Source organism: Stigmatopora argus, chromosome 17, assembly GCF_051989625.1.
Source record: "Stigmatopora argus isolate UIUO_Sarg chromosome 17, RoL_Sarg_1.0, whole genome shotgun sequence".
NCBI lineage: Eukaryota > Metazoa > Chordata > Actinopteri > Syngnathiformes > Syngnathidae > Stigmatopora > Stigmatopora argus.
The window spans coordinates 1,675,738-1,698,987 of record NC_135403.1 but is presented as its reverse complement, the minus strand read 5'-3'; the positions used below and the strand labels follow the sequence as shown (position 1 = coordinate 1,698,987).

General features: G+C 40.6%; 1 protein-coding gene across 1 annotated transcript in view; it reads right to left on the bottom strand.

Moving 5' to 3' along the window:
• rsu1 (Ras suppressor protein 1) overlaps positions 1 to 22,880 on the bottom strand; it is a 56,173-nt gene extending 33,293 nt beyond the window's left edge. Inside the window, exons 1-5 of the mRNA XM_077623844.1 lie at positions 22,734 to 22,880; positions 22,494 to 22,604; positions 16,751 to 16,801; positions 13,285 to 13,405; positions 10,343 to 10,461 (exon numbers count right to left, since the gene is read on the bottom strand). Coding sequence (XP_077479970.1) covers positions 10,343 to 10,461; positions 13,285 to 13,405; positions 16,751 to 16,801; positions 22,494 to 22,602 — 400 coding nt within the window. The 5' untranslated portion in view covers positions 22,603 to 22,604; positions 22,734 to 22,880. The remainder of the gene's footprint in view (positions 1 to 10,342; positions 10,462 to 13,284; positions 13,406 to 16,750; positions 16,802 to 22,493; positions 22,605 to 22,733) is intronic.
• Positions 22,881 to 23,250: the final 370 nt, after the last annotated feature.

The following is a 23,250-nucleotide window of genomic DNA, read 5'->3' as shown; positions in this document are numbered from 1 at the left end:
GTATGTTTCCCCTCCACCCTCAGGGAGGAGGCGTGATATATGGTTCTTAGAGATGTGGCACTAAATTCCCCCCCCCCTCTGGCGAGGGGAGGAAGTCCATGGCTGATGGGGCTTTAGGCCTGGATCAGTGGACAGAGCTGCGCGCTTGACATGAGACATCAGGTACGAATGATTGGAGCTGTTATTGTCGAGGGTCTTCCGGAACCTATGTATGATGACGAGAAGGTCAAAGGAAAAATTCTAAACAGGAAAAGATAGAGCAATCCGTCCAGATGTTCCAAGCTATGGTGGGGCCCGAGGTGGTCGGTTCAGTGGTGGACACTGTGGTCACGGGCGTGGTTTCTCTGGTGGCCGGGGAAGAGGGTACTCAGGACAAGGCCAACAAGGCAAGGCAACTGTTTTGTGTGTGGCGGTATTGGACACGGGGCACGTGATTGTCCCAGTCAACAGCAGCAACCGCAACAACCGTTCCCACGGCAACCCAAGCACAGCAGTATGGCCCACTACAGCAACAGTGGCCTACGCGCGGAGGAGGACGAGGCGCTGGCGGACCATGGCGGCCCCCAGCAGCCGGCCCAGTCACCTGGACAATATTATCAGGGCGGAGATGATTATTACGGTCCATGAGAGCCTCCACACTCCGAAGAGAGGTGCCTAAGAGGCTCATGTGAATTTGATGGGAAGAGACTTGTTGATGTCTATTGGAGCTACCATCTTATGTGGACTGGATGGCCTCACAGTGACTTTACCAAATGGTGCAAAGATTCCATGTTCACAACCAATATGAACATGTGGACAGTGGTGGACAATCTATAGGTCACGTCTTGAGCCTGAAACTCCGGCCACTGGGGGACTGTTGTCTGTATATCACCGGTGAAAATCATTCATTGACTCACTCCGGCCTTACCATCCACCCATGGATGATTTTCATTGTACGTTGTTTTACCGTTTTCAGAAGGTTCTTGGAACACCCTGGCAGTTGAAAGAATCGAAAAGGTGTGGTACAAAATGTCGGACACAGCCGACCCACACATTTCTTTGGCTCTGTCTCCTGGTCATGAGGCTCGCCGGCTCGGTCCAATGGTCACGGTCAGCACCCCTTCACAGATGCGGACGCCCCTCACCCGACAAACTAAGCACACCCTGTGCAAACAAAAAGAGGGGGTCGCCCATAGCGCTTACTGCTCCTTTATCACCTGGAGCCAGGCGAGAGAGAGCCCCACCAGCCCAGCCCAAGGCCCCCTCCCTCTGCGCAAACAGGGAGGGGGAAGGATAGAGAGATGTAGGGAGAGAGATAGTTGACAGTATTGGGATATATTAGTGACAAATTATGGGTCCTCTATTAGACACTGAAATTTATAATTAGAAAATGGCTAAGCGGAAGGTTAGTTACTCTAAATTTTAATTGTGGTAAGAGTGAGCTACAAAAATGGCTCTTATTTTAAATAAACACAAGCTTGGAGCAGAATAGGAATTTAGCTATCCTCATAGATATTTTAGCAATATGAGAGTGATTTGCGATTTAGACTTAAGTATTAGGAATCATCCAAATTATTAATGATATCAAACATGAAGACAATACAGAAATGGCATTTATACAAATTATTAGGTTAATTTAGATAGAATAATTAATTTAGGATAGGCATGATTTCTCTGAGATGGATTAAAGTTTCATACATGTTCAGTGCACGGGATATGTATCTCGTTTTGCCCATCAGCAGATGAAATATGTTTTAGCGTGGGTCATATTAATGACTATTAGAATATTAATGATATATGGATTGCATAAGCATCGAACAATTGATGTCAACCAAATGACGTTAACCTATTTCTTTTGAGAATGATTAGGCTGATAGGACAGCAAAATGGAGGTAAGCTGCCAAGAAGCCCAGACGTGGGATGGCGCTCTCCACTAGTGATGAAAAAATTGCAGACCACTGTCTGAAAATGAGTGTGAGCATGAATGGTTGTTTGTTTGTCTTTTTGTGTTTTTGATTGGCCGACCACCGAGATATAATTATTCAATTAGATATCAAGGTGGAAAATGATTTAGCAAATTGGAATCGATTTCGGAATTCGCCAATAAGTCCGTTCCAGGGATGGCAGCGACAAATTATGGAAAAAAAATATTTCGTCAAATGAAAATTTTAATGGAAAAAGCAGCAGTACTCCAAACGTGAAACTTGAAGTGGAGAAACAAATCTGCTATGTGAAATTTAGGAGCACTGAGAAAAAACCAAAGACAGTGCATGATAAGAAATTCCAAAAGTACTATGGATTTATAGTGATAATGGCATCCAAAATTGTGTTAACAGTATAATTGACTGAATGGACAAACGTTTCCATATTTCGTCATGAATATTGGAAAAGATTGATTAAGAAAGTTTTATAGGAGATGATTGGCAAACTCCAAAGACAATGGAATGTTACATTTGATAAAAAGACTACTAGACTGGGATATTTGGAATTTCAGACAACCGAGTTTACTATGCAACGCGATACACATTATTGAATGAATTGGGACTTGATTAATATGCATTTTAAATGTAATGAGTTTTAATTGCACTAAAGGACAAAAGTGGTACCATTACTCACAGTTGCACCCGGCCCCAGACTTTGTGCCTGCCAATGGTGAGCATAAAGGTTGACCGCCCGGACGGGCAGGTCAAGAGAGGGAATGTGACGATGGCAAGAATTGGATCAAAGTCGGACTCGAAAGTGTCTGAACAAAGATTGACTATTTTGCTTGCTGGCTTGTGCTTCGTGTGGACTATGTTGACGTTTGAACATATGGTGCAGGATGACAGAAGTGATGGAGCGAAAGGAGAACGAGTGATGGTGTATCATTCCTGTAATGGAACGGTATGGTATGAAGCAGAGCAAGATGGTGGTAAGACGCTGACACAGATACAACAACTACTGCTAAATCTGAAGTGTAAACAACCGACACAGGTGCAAGACCAGTTTTGAAAATCATGGCAGCAACTGCTGTATCCAAAAACTGTCTCTTTGGTTTCCTGTATAACAAGACTCTCCAAGGAGAGTGCAGACAATTGGACTCTGCCTTTCCACTGACAGATATGGAAAAGAAAAAGCCCATTTTTGACACCCATGTTGCACAACAAAATTTCACTTGCCTAGAGTTAAATGGGACTGGCCCTGGGATTGGAAATATCCAGGAGTCATGGTGTAATGAAAATGTGTCTTTGCCAGCAGGAATCCCTCTCGCTCGTGCTGATGTTTGGCTGTGGTGTGGAGCGAAAGTGTTGTACGATAGGCTTCCCTCCAATGCCTCGGGTAAGTGCGCCCTAGTAACGCTGATCATGCCAATTAGTGTGACAGCATTAGACGTGGCAGGAATAAATTGGGAAGGCGTTGGACGGTGGGGAAGAATTGACTTCCTTGTGAGGAAGAAAAGGGACATGATCAAGTGGCGGCAGGATGGGACAGTATTTTCCTGTTCGTTACAGTAAACAAAAATGTGGACCGGATTAATCATGTCCACTACAATGTCCAACGATTGGCGAACTTCACCACCTCGGCACTACAGGCAGTGCATGAGCAATTAGCAGCCACGTCTCTTATGGCATTCAAAAATAGAATGGGTTTAGATATGGTGTTAGCCGAAAGAGGTGTGTGGTATTTTTGGGGATCAGTGCTGTACTCTGATTCCCAACAATACGTCTCCTGACGGTCGCCTTACTAAGGCATTGGAGGGTCTGCGCACGCTAAGTAACAGAATGAAGGAGCATGGTTAAACGGCTTTGGCAAATACAAAAGCTTGATTGCATCAATACTGGTTTCTATCGCTGTGTTTACCGCTATTATGGTGTTATGCGGATGTTGTTGTATTCCATGTATCAGATCATTAACTGTTAGGACAATTGAACGCACGTTGGGGCCACTCCCTCCGGGTGGCCAGTACATGATGATCCCTCAGAAGGACCCCCAGGAGGCGGAGACAGCTGTGGCCCTCCGGGAGTTCGGGATGTGAGTATGGGAAGGTAGCCTCAGGGATCTGAGGCCATGAGGAGAGAATGAATTTTTTTTACTGATTTTTTACTAGAATGAAATCTTATACTGATTTTTAGTTTTCTACTGATTTTTTAATTGTTTACTGATTTTTAGCTTATGGCCATTGATTTTAGCTCGTGTTTAACAATAAAACAAGGTATTCAAGTGATGACCTCAGTCGTCTGAGGTCATGAGAGGGAATAAAGGAATATAACAGTTTGAGCTTAAAGTTGTGCATTAGATGTTCCTACATCCTGTGGAATGTTGAGTGTGTGCGAGGTAACAGGACAGGATGTAGGGGGGTTTGCAAGCGTGGAATGTTTGGAGATGCCGTGGGGGGGTTGCACCAGTGGGATGTTTTACAGATGCTGAGAAGGGAAGACTACAACTGGGCGGAACCGGCGGGAGATTCTGCAGGGGAAGAACGACCAATGAGCAAGCTAAAGTTAACTGCAGTGTACACATAGCCAATAGAATAATGCCAGGATGCCTTTGTTGCTGTTCCATTTGCATATTGTGTAGTATAATTCATTTGCTTGGCAACTCAGTAGTACTATGTCGACTGGTGGCAACACAGACGTATAGAGCTGTGCTGAGAGGGACCTGAGACCCAGTCATATGTATTAGATTTGTGTGTTAGGAATAAATCCACTCGTGTGTGTGAAACTGCTAGCTTCCTGATACCTTTCTATTGCAGAACGAGCGCGCAAATTGTTGGATGAGTGGCAGTTGGGTAAGGTCACAAATTGGAGTCAGATTACTAACTTAACTTTAATATAATTATAGAGAAAATTCCCAACAATATACATAGTTCACAGTCTAGCTCTGAATGCTCTGTTGACGCCAACATTTAGCGGCAGGATTTCTTTTGTAAATACAGCCGAAATGCCTTTTTAAAGCGTGTTTTTAGCGTGTGGGTGTAGCGTCCAAGAACTATATTTCCCAGCAGTCACTGCGCACCGGAACCCGGAAATAAACTGCTTCCGGTAGCCAGCGCTATTGCGTTTCGATGTTAATCCATATATAATATATATGCGTCTAATGAAATGGTGCGTGCTTCGTGTCTCTAAAATACAGAAATAGCACTCGTTACTGACACCGCGGCGTAAAAAACGATGCGCCAAATAGGCGTGAAAATACGGTATCTAATTTTAATTTCTCACCAAGCACACTAAATTGGATTGAATCATACTTATCTGTAAGAACACAGTGCGTCAGGATACAAAACAAAAAATCTACTCTGTGGAATAACAGTCTTGTGGTACCGCAGAGTCAGTCCTAGGCCCACTGCACGTCAGTCTTTACTAAATAATCTGTCAAACTGTTGTCCGTCAACTGTCACCTGCCAAATGTATGCCGATAATGCCGTCCTACATGTCCACACGAAAGACAAAAAACATGCTGCACAGGAACTCACAGATGCAATGACGAGCGTGAATAACCGAAATCTCAACTACACTTAAACATGTCTAAGACTGTCTGTATGTACTTTTCAAAAAGACCGAAAAATAACAGCGACCCCAATGTTTTTGTCCAAGAAAAACTATCAATGTACTCCAAGAATTTAAATACCTAGGAATCAATCTTGACTTTCAACTAGCCTTCAAACGACAGATAAAAAAACAGGCTAAATAAAATTAATTCAATTTGTCCAATTTTAGGTTCATTAGGAACAATCTAACACCTGAGTCAGCAAAGTTATATTTTGACACAATGATAATATCACACATGACTTACTGCCAAACAAGTTGTTCATCGGCCTGGAAAACAACACTAAAACCAATTGAAACCATTTATAAGGAAGCTTTGAAAGTACTGGACAGAAAGCCAAAAACGCACCACACTAAGATTTTTTTTTAAATGCAAACACCTGAACTGGAACAGTACTGTTAAATATGCAGATGCCACCTTAGTTTACAAAATCTTCCAACACAAAGCCCCTCCTCCACTGCAAGATTTTGAACAAAAAATTCCAACACATCAACAAGGGCTGGCTCTAGAGGTGACTGTGTCTTCAAAGAGTGCTTTGGGCCAAAGCACCTTCTCGGTCCGTGCCGCACATATCTGGAACTCAATACCAATTAACATACGTGAACTCCTATCTCTGAAACTCTTTGCCAATCATCTTAAAGACTGGCTGTTAGATGAAAAAAATTGTGATCACGACACTGTCTAAAATTGTACTAGGTGTGTGTGCGTGTGTGTCATCGTTTATCTTGTACCTACACAAGGGACAAAAGATGGAAATTAGCCCACGGCGACAATCTAACATATTTACATATATATGTTCATTAAAATGAATATACATTTTCTTTTTTCAAGATGGCGCCGTCACGCAGCAGCTGGTGGCAGTAGGTCTGTCCGCTTTTTACAAGTATTTTTGTTCTATTAGCTTAGTTTCTTTCTGCTAGTTCATTTTGGAAGCATTCAGCTATGCCTCGCAGAAAGAGCAACACTTCAATGCCGCTGGAAATCTGGAGCTGGACAAAAGGGCCGGGAGAAGAAGTGAGGTTTCAGACCAATCGTTCCATCTATTATTATAGGGAAAGTGAGATCCCTCCCCAATAAGATGGATGAGGTGTTGCTGCTTACCAGGCCGGAAACGGAGTATTGGGAGTGTTGTACTCTGTTATTGTTGATTCTTCAGCTCCAGACTACTGAGGGACTGTGCGGATAAGCTTGGAAGAGTGATTATGCATATTTTCAACCTTTGTGGAAGACCAGTTTTATCTAGCTCTACAATGTCTTTCTGTGTCTGTATCAGGTCTTTCTACTGCAAGCAAGGTGCCCCGACATATGAGCAATTTGGGATGAGTAAAATTTTGAGCAAATATTCATCTTGAGATACGAGACAAATTTTGATATACGAGCATACAGCGGACGCGAGAGGCTGCTCATAAGAACATCATGAGCACTGTCCTACTCACCGCAACTCCCTCGTGTAATGTCACTACAAGCAGTGGGCGGAGTGTTGCATTTTTTCAGTGTTTTTTTCCCCGTTAGTCAGTGCAGAATGGCGGAGCTTTCTCTAATTCTCTTTGGAAAGTGGTTGTGCGTTATCCTATTATAAAGACATTTGTGTACATTATTTTGGGAATATTTTGAAGGGAAGACAAAAGCAAACAAGCCTCGTTGGTTCCTTTTAGCTGCAGCTGAAAGTTAGGGTGGAGGCGGGGAAAATAGGGCCAACCCGGGAGAAAAAAGGTATCAAAATGTAAAACAAAATTAGAATTAAGTTTAGTGTAAGGTTAGATTAAACTTCTTTTTGAGTGCGTCTGTATTGTAATCCAAGTTCATTTCAATTTGTCTGTTGTTACGAGCGCGTTGCCGTGCAAAAAGTCCCTCTCGCTCTCCCCTCTGCGAAATCCATCTAACTTTAGTACTATTAAAAATCATAACCACTAGTTATTTGTTACTCTGTTAATAGATGAGGAATTAGAAAAAATAAAAATGTTTTTCCATTCCAATATCCTGTTTGGGTGTTTTTTCAGCGGGTTGGAACAAAATAATTTGTTTTTAGTTCATTTCTATGGGAAACGTTCATTTGAGATACGTGTAAATCGACATATGAGCTCAGTCCCGGAACGCATTAAGCTCGTATCTCGAGGTACCACTGTACTTTAATTTGTACTTTATACCTTTTACTTTATTGTTTTCACGACCTTTACCACTCGACTTGACCCATCGCGTGTGTGAGGCAGTCATTGTTCTATTTCCTGGAAATTTTTGGGAACCATTCAGGCCAGGAAGGCTTCCGATCCTGATGATCAGCTCCAGACTACTGAAGGACTGTGCGGATCATCTTGGAAGAGTGATTCTGCATATTTTCAACCTCAGCCTCAGCCTGCAGAAGGTCCTAACCTTGTGTGGGTTTCCTGTGTGTGTGGTTCCAGCTTTATCTAGGTCTTTTCCAGTTTCTGAGCTTGCTACTGCAAAAAACTGAATTTCCCGAATACGGGATCAATCCGATCCGATCCAATCCAATGTAATATCTAATCTAATTAATATGTGCTGTGCTTTATCAAAAAAATATTCTGTCCACAACAGTGATGAACAGAATCGGTGACATAGGACAGGCCTGATGGAGTCCAACCCCACTCAAAACAAATCCGACGCGGACCAGACTGACACCGGTCATAAAGGCACCGAACCTCACGTAACACGGGTTCCGGAACCCCATACTCCTGGAGTACCCTCCACAAGATTCCCCGGGGGAAATAGTCCAACGCCAACAGATGTAGACTGGTTGAGCGCACTCTGAAATCCTTCGGAAGATTCCCCATAGTTCTCTATTTTTTCATATGAATCTACTACCGCGAACCCAAAAAACGCAATTTTCTTTTGGATTCCGGATAGGAACTTTGGGGTTGTAGTCCCAGGGGTAATCAAAATTTAATTTTGGGGGTTTAAATCTGTTTTTTCCCATTAAAAGAGAATAAATATCCGCACCAACATAGTTTTCACCCAATTATTGAAAAATATTTAGATAAATTCCTTACAGTGGCGTACCGAGGAATTTTGTTTGATTTTTTAAGAATTTATTTGCAAATCATGGTGGAAAATAAGTATTTCGTGAATACCAAAAGTTCATCTCAATACTTTATGTACCCTTTGTTGGCAATAACGGAGGCCAAACGTTTTCTGTAACTCTTCACAAGCTTTTCACACACTGTTGCTGGTATTTTGGCCCATTCCTCCATGTCAAGCTGTCTTTGGGCAACATGGACTTTCAACTCCCTCCACAGATTTTCTATGGGGCTGAGATCTGGAGACTGGCTAGGCCACTCCAGGACCTTGAAATGCTTCTTACAAAGCCACTCCTTTGTTGCCCTGGCTGTGTGTTTGGGATCATCGTCATGCTGAAAGACCCAGCTAAGTCTAATTTTCAATGTCCTTGCTGATGGAAGAAGATTTTCACTGAAAATCGCTCGATACATGGCCCCATTCATTCTTTCCTTTGCACAGATCAGTCATCCTGGTCCCTTAGCAGAAAAACTGCCCCAAAGCATGATGATACCACCCCCATGCTTCACAGTGGGTATGGTGTCCTTCGGATGCAATTCAGTATTCTTTCTTATCCAAACACGAGAACCTGTGTTTCTACCAAAAAGTTTTATTTTGGTTTCATCTGACCATAACACATTCTCCCAGTCCTCTTCTGGATCATCCAAATGCTCTCTAGCGAACTGCAGACGGGCCTGGATGTGTACTGGCTTCAGCAGGGGGGCAGGTCTGGCAGTGCAGGATTTGAGTCCCTGGCGTCGCATTGTGTTACTCATAGTAGTAGAAGAACACAACCGAGAACTGAAGGGTGTCTTTGGCTTCTTAGTTGCCTGTCCTGTAAGTCTTCTTGCTCTGTTGGTGATTCATATACTTTGTGACCTCAGGCAGGAAGTGTGGAGCCTGATTGGGGTTTCTCTGCCCCGTTGGTCTGGAGGGGGGCAGACGGGTCTCCCACTTAGTTGACTTAACAGATATTGACCCTAACAATGTGCTTTTGATTCATACAGTATCTCAGAAGTACAACATGCAATGATTGTTAAAATTTTCCCTTCGAAGTAAAACATTTGTACTCCCTATTAAAACCATGAATATGGAGGTGAAATTGTGAATCAAGGGGCTGCTTAAATGCGAAAAATTGTAAAATGCAACAATTTTAAGGGTGCGGCTTATACGGGAGTAAATATGGTAAATGCAATGATGTCCGCCCGCTGCACAGACTTAAATGGGATTTTAACTTCCACGTTGCCCTTTGGGTCACCCAGCCATCCTTGCCGCCCAAAGGGCAATATTTTCAGACTAGGGTGAAGCCGTCCACCGTAACGTCGCCCAGAGGTTGCACATGGAAGCATTTCACCATGAGCTCCGCCACAGTGTCCAGCCAGCTTAGCTGTCCAAAGGGCTCTATTTTCGGACAGGGGTGATGGCGTCCGCCGAAAAGTCGAAAAAAAATCCCCCTTCACTGAGGCTCTGCTTCCAGTTTGCCGAGCAAGTTCTATTTTCAAATTAGTGCCACGGCTTAAAGTTGCACGGGGCTCGCATTTCAGATAAAATCCACCCTCACAGAGTCTCTGCTGCTCGCCATTTTTTTTCTTGGTTCCGAGTTGATTGACAGTCCTCTGTCTTCCGCTATTTTCTTAGTGGCAAGCGGAAGACAAGGAAGTGGCTTCCGATTGCAAGTTTCAGCGTGGATTTTGACATTATGAATTTCTTTTTTAACACTTCAGAAAAAATTTCTGCGATGTAGTAAAGCCGCCAAGTGAAGAGGGATTACAGTAATAGTTTACAATACAATACAAAATACTTGTTTGTATGTGTATTTACTCACTGAGATAGAAGAAGTTTCCAGGTAAGGAATTCTGGCTGAGGTTATTGTAGGTTAGGTCCAAAACTTCAAGGGATGGCAAAGAACCAAAGCCTCTGGGTAAGTTGTAAAGGCGGTTCATTCTGTGCACAAATTTAGCCATTGTTTTAGATACAGGTACCAAATAAAAGGGACTAACATATACAGTATTGGCGCTAATTATTCTTTTTTCAAGAATGAAGTTTGAAAAAAGACTTTTAAACACACATTTTTAATACAGAAAATAATCGTATTGTACTTGTTTAAAAGCAAGTAGAGCTGGGCAATATGACAAAAAAATTATCAGTCGATATCAATAATTATCACGATAACTATAACATATTTTTCTTTCAAATTTGAAACTTCAAACTTCTTAATAACTTAAGTAAATAAATCACTTTTCTCATTATTAATTTGTGAAAGTTTGAGTTTGATTCATCTAAGAAGGGACAGCACATTAATGAACATATTCATGTTAATGAACATAAATATGTAAGATTGTAGGCATGGGCTATTTTCAATGTGTAGTTCAATATACATTCATACCCTTACTTCATAAGAAAAGAGAATACATGATTTTAAAACATTTTTGTTGTTCTGTTGTGCAATAAAGATAAGACAACTCCCTCCTTACATCATGAAAAGTAATGAATAGAATTTGCAGAAATTTTGACAGGCGTCCTTATTTTTATAAATTCATCCTCACACCAAAAGTTGCTGTGCAATATGAAAAAAAAAAAAATCAACCTTAGACATCGGTAAGCAGACTATTTTCAGCCTTACAAAAAGAAAGTGTGAATTTACTAATAAAATTAATTAAAAAGTTGGTTTTATTTTCAATAAGGCTCCTCTGTTAAGGGGCATTTAAAAAAAATAAGAAAACAACACAGAGAAATCACTTGGATCTTTTAGTGGATCGGATCTTGGTTGTTTTGCATCTCAAGCGCTCATTTTGGCCGTTACTGTCCTTTTGCGTTCATCCGCTGTGTTAGCCTCTATTGCTAACCAAAAAACACATTTCCTTAACATCCTCTTCTCCTGAGTGTTGGTCTGGAACTAGTATTCATCTCGCAACAGTGCCCCCGTTCTTTGTGGTGGTTGGGTGGTGTAATTGCAGTTTAAAATTATCGAATTTTATCAAAACTTTTTATCATTGTTGACAAAAATTATTTCACGATAAATATCATTAGCGTTGTATCGCTCAGCACTATAAGCAAGCTCCGAAAGTATTGGACAGAAGACCTAAAAACACACCATTACGTTAAGATATTAAATAAACACAAACGCCTGAACTGGGACAATACTGTTAACTATGCTGATGCCATCCATGTTAGTTTACAAAATCTTCCATCACTGGAAGAATTTGTGTAAAAAAAAAAATCCAACCGATCAACAAGGGCTGGTTCTCGAGGTGACTGTGGAGTTCCCTTTAGAAAGAGTGCAATTAGCCAAACCACCTTCTCTTCTCTGTTTGTGCCACATATACCTGGAACTCAATATCAATGACCATTTGTGAACACTCATCTCTGAACCTCTTTGCCAATCATCTTAATGACTGGCTGCTGGATGAACAACAATTGTGATCACAATGCTGACTAGATCTGTGCTACTTTATGTCTCATTGTTTCTATGCTGCTTTCTAGTCTTTTGTTCAGTAATGCCTTATTGCTTTTATCTTCAACCTGCACAAGGGAGTAAAGGTGGAAATTAGCCATTGACTATAATCTTACATACTATTTGTAAATAGTTGGAAATAGTTAGAATTTATTAAATAAATCAAACTCAAATATTTGAGAGAAACAGCATGTTAATTTGCCCCATTCAAATCATGCAAAAAATCTTAAAATATATAAACTACAGTGAAATCAACATTTGTAATTGAATGGCTTGTTTTTTAAATGTAAATTAACCAATCTAGTCTGAAAAAAAAAAAATTGCAATAACTCCACTAACCATCAGTGTTCAGCATTTGATTTAAGATATCTGGCGCCATCTAGCGTTGTGAATGGAAATAAGTACCTAGGAATCACTCTTGACTTTCAACTTATTAAATAAATCAAACTCAAACTCAAAAAACACTGTCTTATATTACGGCCAATACAGTAAGTGGAGTATGTGTGTACACTATATAGTAGTGATCAACCGAGAATAGGTCGGGTTGATTAATCCAAACGGCAAATATGAAGAAATTAATTTAAAACTGGGCTTTTTGTCTCTCTCTTCTGCCTGCTCTCTCCGGCTCTAACATAAGCGACGAGGTGCTCGTCAAGTCGAGGTCTTTGATGTTGTTGCCAAAGACCACCCCATTTGATTTTTTTTGCCTGTACAATTAGCCTACTATGCATGTTTTTGCGACGTGGGACAAAATGGAGGACCTGGAGGAAACCCACACAGGCACAGGGAGAACATGCCATCTTCACACAGGAAGGCTGCAGTATTTGTAGTTCAAGTGCTCAACAATTATGCAATTATTTCAGTTTTTCCCCATGACTCATTTTCAGAATTGGAAATATTTTTGTTGTTTTGCTCTAGACAACATTGATCATTTTGAATGGGGGGGGGGGGGGGGGGGGGGGGGGGATGGAGTTTCAACCTATAAAGATACACAGATTTACTTTTCTTTTTGTCTATTGAGCTGAACAGAGGACAGGTACAGACAGACCAGCAAGCAAGAAAGCAAACAAGCAAGCACGAAAGAAAATACGCGCGCGCACACGCGCACGCGCGCACGCGCACACGCGCACGCGCGCACGCGCACACGCGCACACGCGCACGCGCACGCGCACACGCGCGCGCACACACACACACACACACAGTGCAGAAATACCAAAATATATTTTGTTTTGAAGGTTCATGTACATTGAATAATGATAATGCAAACTGGAATAAAAAAAAGTTATATTGAGGGTGAAACTTGCGTGGTATACCCAAGATTAAGGTGTTTCAACTTCTGGAGAGTGCTAATTTGAGTTGGTAGCTCTTCAATTTGGTTGTTGAACATATTAAGAACCTCCAAATTTTTTAGCTCAGCGATGTTAGCAGGAACCACTGAAAGAGAGAAAACAACGTGAACATTTCAAGTCTCGCAGACAAGTCTATTCTACGTTTTTAAAGGAGTTCAATTAGAATTACAGTATACCCCAAATCAGAATACAGTGATACCTTTACTTACGAAATTAATTGGTTCCAGAACTTGTTTTGTAACTTGGATTTTGGGTAAATAAAGCAGCATTTTATATTGAATTAGTATAATTCATTCCACAATCTTTAATACTAGCCACTATAAACCCTTTAAAAATGATAAAAGTATACCAATGTTGTATGAAATACGTATGCAATAAAATAAACTATTAAGCCATTAAAATGTTTCCACAACACCGTGTAATAACACAAAAAAGCCCCCCAGTTCAAGCGTGCAATCGCTGAAGAGGTCTCTCCCTCTCTCTCTGAATGAACAGTCACATCTCACTGATTTTTGCCAAATCACTTTGATTAAGGGCAAATTTAACATAACACACCAGTAGAATTCAAATAGAAACACAGAAGGGGTAAGAAGCTGTTAAAATATTAATGATTAAAAAAAAATCAATAAAAAGAAAAAATACAATAAAGTCCAAACAGCACCCTGACTGACAACCAATTGCTTTTTAGAAGATTGTAAATATTGTACATTGGGTGGAAAACTGCTAGGGAATGGCCCCAACATAATCAGCATTTGTGCCTTTCTCTCTCTCTTCAAGCCTATTTTAGCAGTGCAAACACTGTCAGCTGATTTAATGGTGATGCATTCACGCCATCAGATGTCAACTGTAGGTTTTGCAGACACATTTACGTCATCAATGATGTTGGGACAGCTCTTGTTATCAAATGTATTACTGTCAGCCCATTTGTCAAAAGTAATCTTAAAAATCTAATATGAATATCATGAATCTCTTAAAGCATTTTTAGTGACGTATTGTATGCGCCGGGATTGCACACTGAAAAGAAGAAAATCACACTCAAGCCCTATCACAAGGAGCAAATTTTAATGAGCAGACGTTTCAATGGTTTCTATTTTCTTCGGGCCATGCTCACCGGTCTCACATTGACAATTGCCTCAGGTGAAACATCTGCTCTGCTCATTAAAATGTGCTCCTTTTGGACATTTATATTGGAGGTTATGCTCCTAATTTATTTTTGACGACCCAACTGTGACATAGTTTAAAATATGACACTCGTAAAGAAAAAAAATGACCTGTGATGTAAACTTCCATAGATTCAGCATTTTTCTCTGTTAGGCCAAATTGTAACACTTTTGTGCAGATTAATCATAGAGAATTAAAAACAAATACTTTATTGTCAGGTGTTGTATAATGACAATAAAGGCTTTTGACTTTAATATATTTTTTCCAAAAAAAAAAAAAAACGAAACGAAAAAAGATAAAAACTAAGGTATATTATATAGAAGTTATATTTCATTTTAGGTGAATTAAACCAGGGGCGGACAAAAACAGGACCAAATTTGGAATTTTGTAAGATGAGAGTGTTTGTTGAGAAGACACAGCTTGAAATGGAATGAAAAACATTTGGACCTTTAAAAGTACCATATTTACTCGATATGAGCCGCCTTAACGTATAAGCCGCAACCTTAAAATTGTTGAATTTTACAATTTCTCGCGAATAAGCCGTCCGCTGATTCACAATTTTCTCCTCCATATTCATGGTTTCCAGAGCGGCCAACCTCCCATTTCCGGAATATTTCCGGGATAAATGCGATTTCTTGCAAAATCGATTTAAAATGTAAAAAAAAAGTAGGACAATTCAAATCAAACTGTTATCATGTTTTTACAATAATTGAAATATTGTTTTTGCAAACTATTGAAAAAGCACAACATAATGAAAATGAGTTTATTTTTGTGTCCTTCTACGTGTGTTTTACTGTCAGGTATTCCACCATGTGTCACGCTGAAATCCCACATGCATGTTGTGCAATGTGCAAATGTCGGTCCTTTTGAAGACGGCATCACCATGGGATATTTTGGATTGGATTGGATAACTTTATTCATCCCGTATTTGGGAAATTTTATTGTGACAGTAGCAAGAAAAGGCATAGTTATAAGTCGAATAAGAAGCAAGTGTCTGGATTTCTTAAACGTTTCATCCAAATTGCTATCCATTTTGCGCTTATTCCGAGGAGGTACATTATTAATAAGACTTAACAGTGCTAAGTATGCCTACTTCCTTTAGAACAACGCCGGGAATGATAGGGTTTGTTTAAAAACAAAAGACTGGTGGTTTCGTGAGCCTTAATAATACATACCGTATTTACTTGTGTATATAAGCCACCTGCATGTATAAGCCGCACCCTTAAAATTGCTTTAAAATTGTTGAATATTACAATTTCTTTTTGTACTTTATTTAGCCATTTTACAATGTGCTCATGTCATCATCACCCACAAATCCATCAAAGTCCTAATTTTCTGTGTCCGAATTGAACGATTGTCCAAATGAGTCATCGAAAACGCTGAGTTTTATACGTTCGTGCAGGTAGCCACAATCCATTCGCGAATAGTAGCTAGCGTAACTAGCCCGACGCTGCCTGCCACCGTTCATAAAGCTGTGTTGATGTCGATGACCAGGCCACAATCCATTCGCAAATAGTAGCTAGCTAGTAGCTAGCGACAGGAGTTCTTTTGTAAATCCAGCCGGAATGACGCGAGCACCAAATTAGTGTGCTCGCCGTCATACTGGGTGTATTGACAAAAGAACTATATATCCCAGCAGTCACTGCGCAGTACTTTTTCTACAGGGAAAATAGTAGAGTCGGGGGCTGTTTGCCGTATTTGTGAGAGCTGTAGAGGACGGTGTACCCTATCGACTGATTTATTTAATTTTATCGTGGTAACAATTTTAGTATTGGTCCATAAATAAAGCGCACTGGATTATAAGGCACCCTGTCTATTTTGGAGAAAATTTAAGACTTTTAAGTGTCTTTTAGTGACTTTTAAGTCGTGAAAATACGGTAGTTACTTTCATAAATGAATAAAGAGGAAAGTCTTTCATTTTAGTATCACATTTTCCGCGATCTTCGAGGAATTACTGTAATTTCTGTCTTAATGATTTGACTTAATGATTCTTAATGATCCCATATACTTTGCTTTGCACTTTGTGGTTTTTGCTTTGTTGTTCTGCGGCCTTTGCGACTGTATTGTCTAACTTGTAACTATGTGTAAGTATGCCTTTCCTGTATCTGCATTCTCACCCTCTTGCTACTGTGACAATGAAATTTCCCGAATACGGGATGAATAAAGTTATCCCATCCAATCCAATTAGATTTGCACAAGTGAAAATAACCAAAACAATAAATGAAAGTAAATAAAATGTAACAAAATCTCACTTTACAAGATGTCTCACCTGTGAGCTTGTTGTGACTCAGCACCAATTGAGTTATGTTGCACAAAGTGACTAAAAAGAAAAAGGACATGAATAATTTTTAAACAAATAACATTTCAAACTGTTTACATAAACCATAAATCCTCCTATACATCGACATATATTTGTTGTTAATGAAGCTACAAGCACGAGGCCGACCATAAAAAAATTTAATCTACAGTGGACAAACTTTTTAACACTTTTTTTGTTAAATGCAAAAAAAGTCTGTCTGTCTCATCTGTCAAGAGGCGGCGGCGGTATTCAAAGAATACAATCTGCGGCAAAACTATGAAACCCGTCACAAAGACAAGTATGATATCTTGCAAGGGCAATTGAGACAAACTCTCAAAGCGAAAAAAAGGACTGTTTGCTCAGCAGAATATATTTGTACGCAAAGATCAGCTGAAACGGTCATCTGTTCGGGCCAGCTTTCGGGTTGCTCAACTGATAGCAAGCAAGCAAGTATATATGTATATATACATATTTATGTGTGTATATATACACACAAACATATACGTATGTGTATATATACATACATATATACGTATATATGTGTAAAGATCTACATACATATTTTCGTATACAGTGGTACCTCGAGATACGAGCTTAATCCGTTCCGGAACTGAGCTCGTATGACGAGATTCTCGTAACTCGAGCGGACGTTTTCCGTTGAAATGAATGGAAAACAAATTAATTCGTTCCAGCCCTCTGAAAAAACACCAAAAACAGGATATTGGATAGGAAAAAATGTTTTATTTCTTCTAATTCGCCATCTATTAACAAAGTAACACATAATTAGTGGTTTAATAGTAATAAAATGTGTTTAATCTAACTAAAATTGGGCAGATTTCGCCGACGGGAGACAGACGTTTGGGGGCGTGGGGTTCGTCTTTTTTCCACGACAACGCACTCGTAAACGGAACAAACAAATTTAAATTAACTTGGATTAATATATGCAGACACTCAAACATATGTTTAATGTAACTTTACACAAAACTGAATTCTAATTTTGTTGTAATCTTTTGTTACCTTCATTTTCCGGGTTGGCAGTTTGCCACGCCTCCACCCTCACGTTCGCTATCGATGGACTGTTTGCTGTTGTATTGCCTTCAAAATATTCCCAAAATGATGCACACAAATGTCCTCACAATAGGATAACGCACGACCACTTGCCAACGAGAAATAGTCTTTAAGGAACGTTCGCGGGACCTTCTTTTCTTAGAAAGAATAACAGGAAATGACATAGCTGAGCTTCCCACGTATTGATTGTGGGTAATGAAGTTTTATTCTGAGAAAGGTTGCCATTGCCTATGGGTGTTGTGTGCAGGAGTATACTTCATTACCCAGAAAGCCCTCTTTTTGCATGCGCGTTGTGCATTTCCTGGTCCTAGGAGGAACTCGTCTGAATTAATCGTTCCGTGCTCGTAAATATTGTTATACACGAAAGATATGCAAAAAAGACCTGGCTTGGTCGCATCACGAAATTTTGATCGCATGACGGGCGAATTATTCGATCGAAATTTCCGCCGTAAGACGAGAATTTTGTATGACGAGCGGTCGTATGACGAGGTACCACTGTATATGTGTGTGTGTGTGTGTGTGCGTGTATATATATATATATATATATATATATATGGGGCAAATAAGAATTTAGTCAACCACCAATTGTGCAAGTTAACCTACTTGAAAAGATTACAGAAGGCTGTAATTGTCAACATGGGTAAACCTCAACCATGAGAGACAGAATGTGGAAAAAATCAGTTTGATTTTTAAAGAATTGATTTGCAAATTAGAGTGAAAAATAAGTATTTGGTCACCTACAAACAAGCAAGATTTCTGGCTGTCAAAGAGGTATAACTTCTTCTAATGAGGTGTCCACTCGTTACCTGTATCAATAGCATCTGTTTTAACTCATTATCGGTATAAAAGACACCTGTCCACAAGCTCAGTCTCTCACACTCCAAACTCCACTATGGCTAAGACCAAAGAGCTGTCGATGGACACCAGAGACACAATTTTAGACCTGCACCAGGCTGGGAAGACTGAATCTCCAGTAAGTGAAACGCTTGGTGTAAAGAAATCAACTGTGGGAGCATTTTTTAGAAAACGAAAGACATACAAGACCACTGATAAGCTCCCTCGATCTGGGGCTCCATGCAAGATCTCACCCCGTGGCATCAAAACACTAACAAGACCGGTGAGCAAAAATCCCAGAACCACACAGGGGAACCTTAGTGAATGACCTACAGCAGGGGTCTCAAACTCACGGCCCACGGGCCAACTGCGGCCCTCGGGACGATAATTTGCGGCCCCCGTCTTAAAATGAAATATTAATGTTCGTGCGGCCCGCAAGATTGGTATGAATGACACATGTTGTGTTCGGAGCTGAATGAACCAATCACGGTGAGATATACGGCTCTGGGGGGCGGGACATCGGCCGGGCTGTCCAGTGCCTCGCTCACTTATTCATTCCTCCAATCAGCTGGGCGGAAGAGAAGCCGTGAAGCCGATCACTCCGCTCGGCGCACACACTCCTCCGCTGCCCTCAGCATAGAACTGAATGAGGCGCTATGATCCATGATCCAGCCTGTGTCAGTGTAGCCATCTCCGCGAGTGAAACGGAGAAATGGAGAGCGAAAGTGCGCATGCGCCACAAACCTGCGCGACTGAAAGTGAAAGATCAACCCGAGTCTCATTCCAAGTGGAAAAACATATTACAGAGCCCCAGAGATGTCTCTTTCAAAGCCTGCCGTGAAGAGAAAGGTCGGTGATGAGCACAGACAGTTTGAAGAAAAGTGGGGAGTGCAATATTTCTTTGTTGAACACAGGGGCACCCCAACGTGTCTCATTTGCACTGAAAAAGTTGCGGTGCACAAGGAATACAATTTGAAACGTCATTATATTACGAGACATGCTGAGGAGTATGAAAAATACCAGGGAGATGAGAGAGCCAACCAGGTTGCCAGTCTTAAAACATGTCTTCTGAGGCAACAGGATTTCTTCAAGAAGGCTACCAAAGACAGTAACGCAGCAGTCGAAGCTAGCTACGCCGTTTGTGAGTTGATTGCTAAAGCAGGAAAGCCATTCACAGAAGGTGAATTTATCAAAAAGTGCATATTACAGGCTGCACATATTGTCTGTCCAGAAAAGAAAAGTCTGTTCAACCACATCAGCCTTTCTGGCAACACCGTGCCAGAGCGCATTTCTCACCTGTCAAGTGACATTTATGATCAACTGTGTGAGAAAGCACAATGTTTCAGTGTATATTCAGTGGCTCTTGATGAGACCCCAGACATCACAGACACTGCCCAGCTCGCAATACATGTCCGTGGTGTTGATGACAATTTTAAAGTAATGGAGGAGTTGCTCACAGTAATTCCAATGCATGGCCAGACCACCGCTAAGGAAATATTTCACCAGCTGTGTGATGCCATTAAGAATGCCGGTTTGCCATGGAAGAGCTTTGTTGGAATAACAACCGATGGAGCCCCATCAATGACAGGGAGGAAGAATGGACTGGTAGCACTTGTTCAAAAAAAATGGAAGAGGAGGGTGTGGAGGAGGCCATAGCTCTGCACTGCATTATCCATCAGCAGGCCCTTTGCAGCAGATGCCTAAAGTTTGACAATGTGATGTCTGTCGTTGTGAAATGCATCAACCAAATCAGATCCAGGGGCTTAAAGCACAGAAGGTTCTGTGCTTTTTTAGAGGAAATGGAGTCAGAATATGGGGATGTGCTCTACTTCACTGAGGTACGTTGGCTCAGCAGGGGAAACGTGTTGAAGAGATTTTTTGAGTTGAGAGCAGAAGTAAAAGACTTCATGGAGATAGACGGGGTTGCTGTTCCTGTGCTAAGTGATCCCAAATGGCTCATGGACTTGGCTTTTCTTGTTGATATCACACATGAGCTTAATGTACTGAACAAGAAGCTACAAGGCCAGGGGCAACTTGTCAGTGCTGCCTATGACATGAGAGCATTCTGCACTAAACTTGTGTTATGGAAAGCCCAGCTCTCTCAGACAAACCTTTGCCATTTCCCAGCATGCAAGGCTCTCGTGGATGCAGGCACACCATTCAGTGGTGAGAAGTATGTTGAGGCCATTTCGAAGCTATAGGAGGAATTTGATCACAGATTTGCAGACTTCAAGACACACAAAGCTACATTTCAAATTTTTTCGGACCCCTTCTCCTTTGATGGGCAAGATGCCCCTCCTGAGCTTCAAATGGAGCTCATTGACCTGCAGTGCAACTCTGCACTCAAAGCCAAGTTCAGGGAGGTGAGTGGAGAAGCAGACAAGCTTGGGCAATTTTTGAGAGAGTTGACCCCCAGCTTCCCTGAACTTTCCCGAATGTTCAAGCGGACCATGTGCCTTTTTGGGAGCACATACTTGTGTGAGAAGCTCTTCACCTTGAACTTCAATAAGTCCAAGTACAGGTCCAGACTTACTGATGAGCATCCTCAAGCTCTACTGAGGGTCTCCACTGCTTCCTCCCTCAAGCCAAATGTAACTCAGCTATGTGAGAAGAAGCGCTGCCAGGTCTCTAGCAGCAAGGAGTAGGCAAGAGAAGCCATGTTCAGAATATTTCATGTTCAATGTTCCATTCAAGTTCAGAAAGTTAAAGGTTAAAGCTGTTAATACAGACATTTGAAACGGAATAAAAATAATTCATTTTCTCTACTTAGGCAGCCAGTGTATATCTACTGTATGCTCATTATTATTATTTTATTTTTGTATTACTGATTGATTGATTTTTTATTCATCTTTAAGTTAATTTATTTAATTCATTATTTTTTGTTAAAAAATAAAGATATTTGATAATGTTGGAATGTTTTATCAGCGCATTTCTTGTGGAAATCCTGATGCGGCCCAGTCTCACCCAGACTCGGCCTCTAGCGGCCCCCAGGTAAATTGAGTTTGAGACCCCTGACCTACAGAGAGCTGGGACCACAGTAACCAAGGCTACTATCACTAAAACAATGCGCTGCCAGGGACTGCTGAAGCCAGTACACATCCAGGCCCATCTGTGATTCCCTAGAGAGCATTTGGGTGATCCAGAAGAGGACTGGGAGAATGTGAATGAATGAATTTGTATTTATTTTTTCTATGGGAAACCTTGATTTGAGACACGAGTAAATTGATATACGAGCTCGGTCCCGGAACATATTAAGCTCGTATCAAGGTATTACTGTAATATTTGATTTCAAACCAGCCATATTTCATTGTAGCTGAAACTGACCCACTTGTATTCAAATTAACGCCCACTTTGGGCAGAGATAATGAAGGCTTTTAAAATGGAGTCAGAAGGACGACAGTCTTGCCTTTTCTCTGGTTATTAAAGATAACTGGTCATGGAAGCTTCAATAATGCCTTGCCTATATTTTTGTTGACACTTGTCTCACCAGATCTTTCAGAACAAAGAAAAGAACATCCTACAGTGTACAATATGTATGTTTTAAATTAGTTAGTTTTTTAAAATCATTTTTGTTTATATGGAACCACCGTGTTAATGCTTAAATCCGTGCATAATGTTTGAATGCTTAAAATGGTTTTAACCACAATTTTGAGAAATAAAACTATCAAGAGCATTCCCTTTAAATCCAAACGTGCCCCTCCCAACTTCAATAGAGCATTCGAATGTTAAAAATATATAATAATAAATGTTCCTTCTGTTACATTGACATTTGATGGATCCGTGGAGAAGAAAAAAAGTTGGGTATCCTTACACAATCCGGGTATATCCAACAAGTTTGAAATGCCTCTTTCGCACATTTCTACTTCTGACAGGTTCTTGTCACGGCTCTCATCCACTATTTTCTTCACTGACTTCGACATATCTGATGGTGAAAAACAAAGACACATTTTTTAAAATCCGACCGCTCACATTCACATACAAAAAGACGATTAGCAACAACCACGGAAGTGCAATGTATCGAAAAGCGCTATTAGGTTTTCGCAAAGCTTACCGTTGCTCGTTAACGGGAGTTAAAGTATTTTCAACCCTAGCAGCGCCAACCGTGAAAAGGAAAAGCACCATACCAAAAAAGGATGTAGCGTTTGGCAATTCTACTTCAGGTTATAAAAGTTTGGCAGTCTGTACCGGGACAATATGTTACGCTGCCCTCTAGAGTCAAAGTTGTAGAAATACTTTTTAATCAAGCCGCAAACTGTGGTCTAAAGAAATATTTAAATAATTTGTATTTGATTGATTGCATAATTTTTATATTGTGCCAGGTCTGTAAAAACATTAAGTAGATATGTGACAATAAATATAATTCAAACGAAATTGATATACAGACGCTCCCCTACTTACGAAATCAATTGGTTCCGAGCGATTGTTCATAAGTTGAATTTGTTTGTAAGTTGATTCAGTGCTATATTTTGTATTATAATTTATGTTTTAGGCCGATATAAGTATATTGAAGGTTTATATAAGTGCATTTGTATGTTTAAGGCTTGTATAAGTAACACGCATTGGTTTGT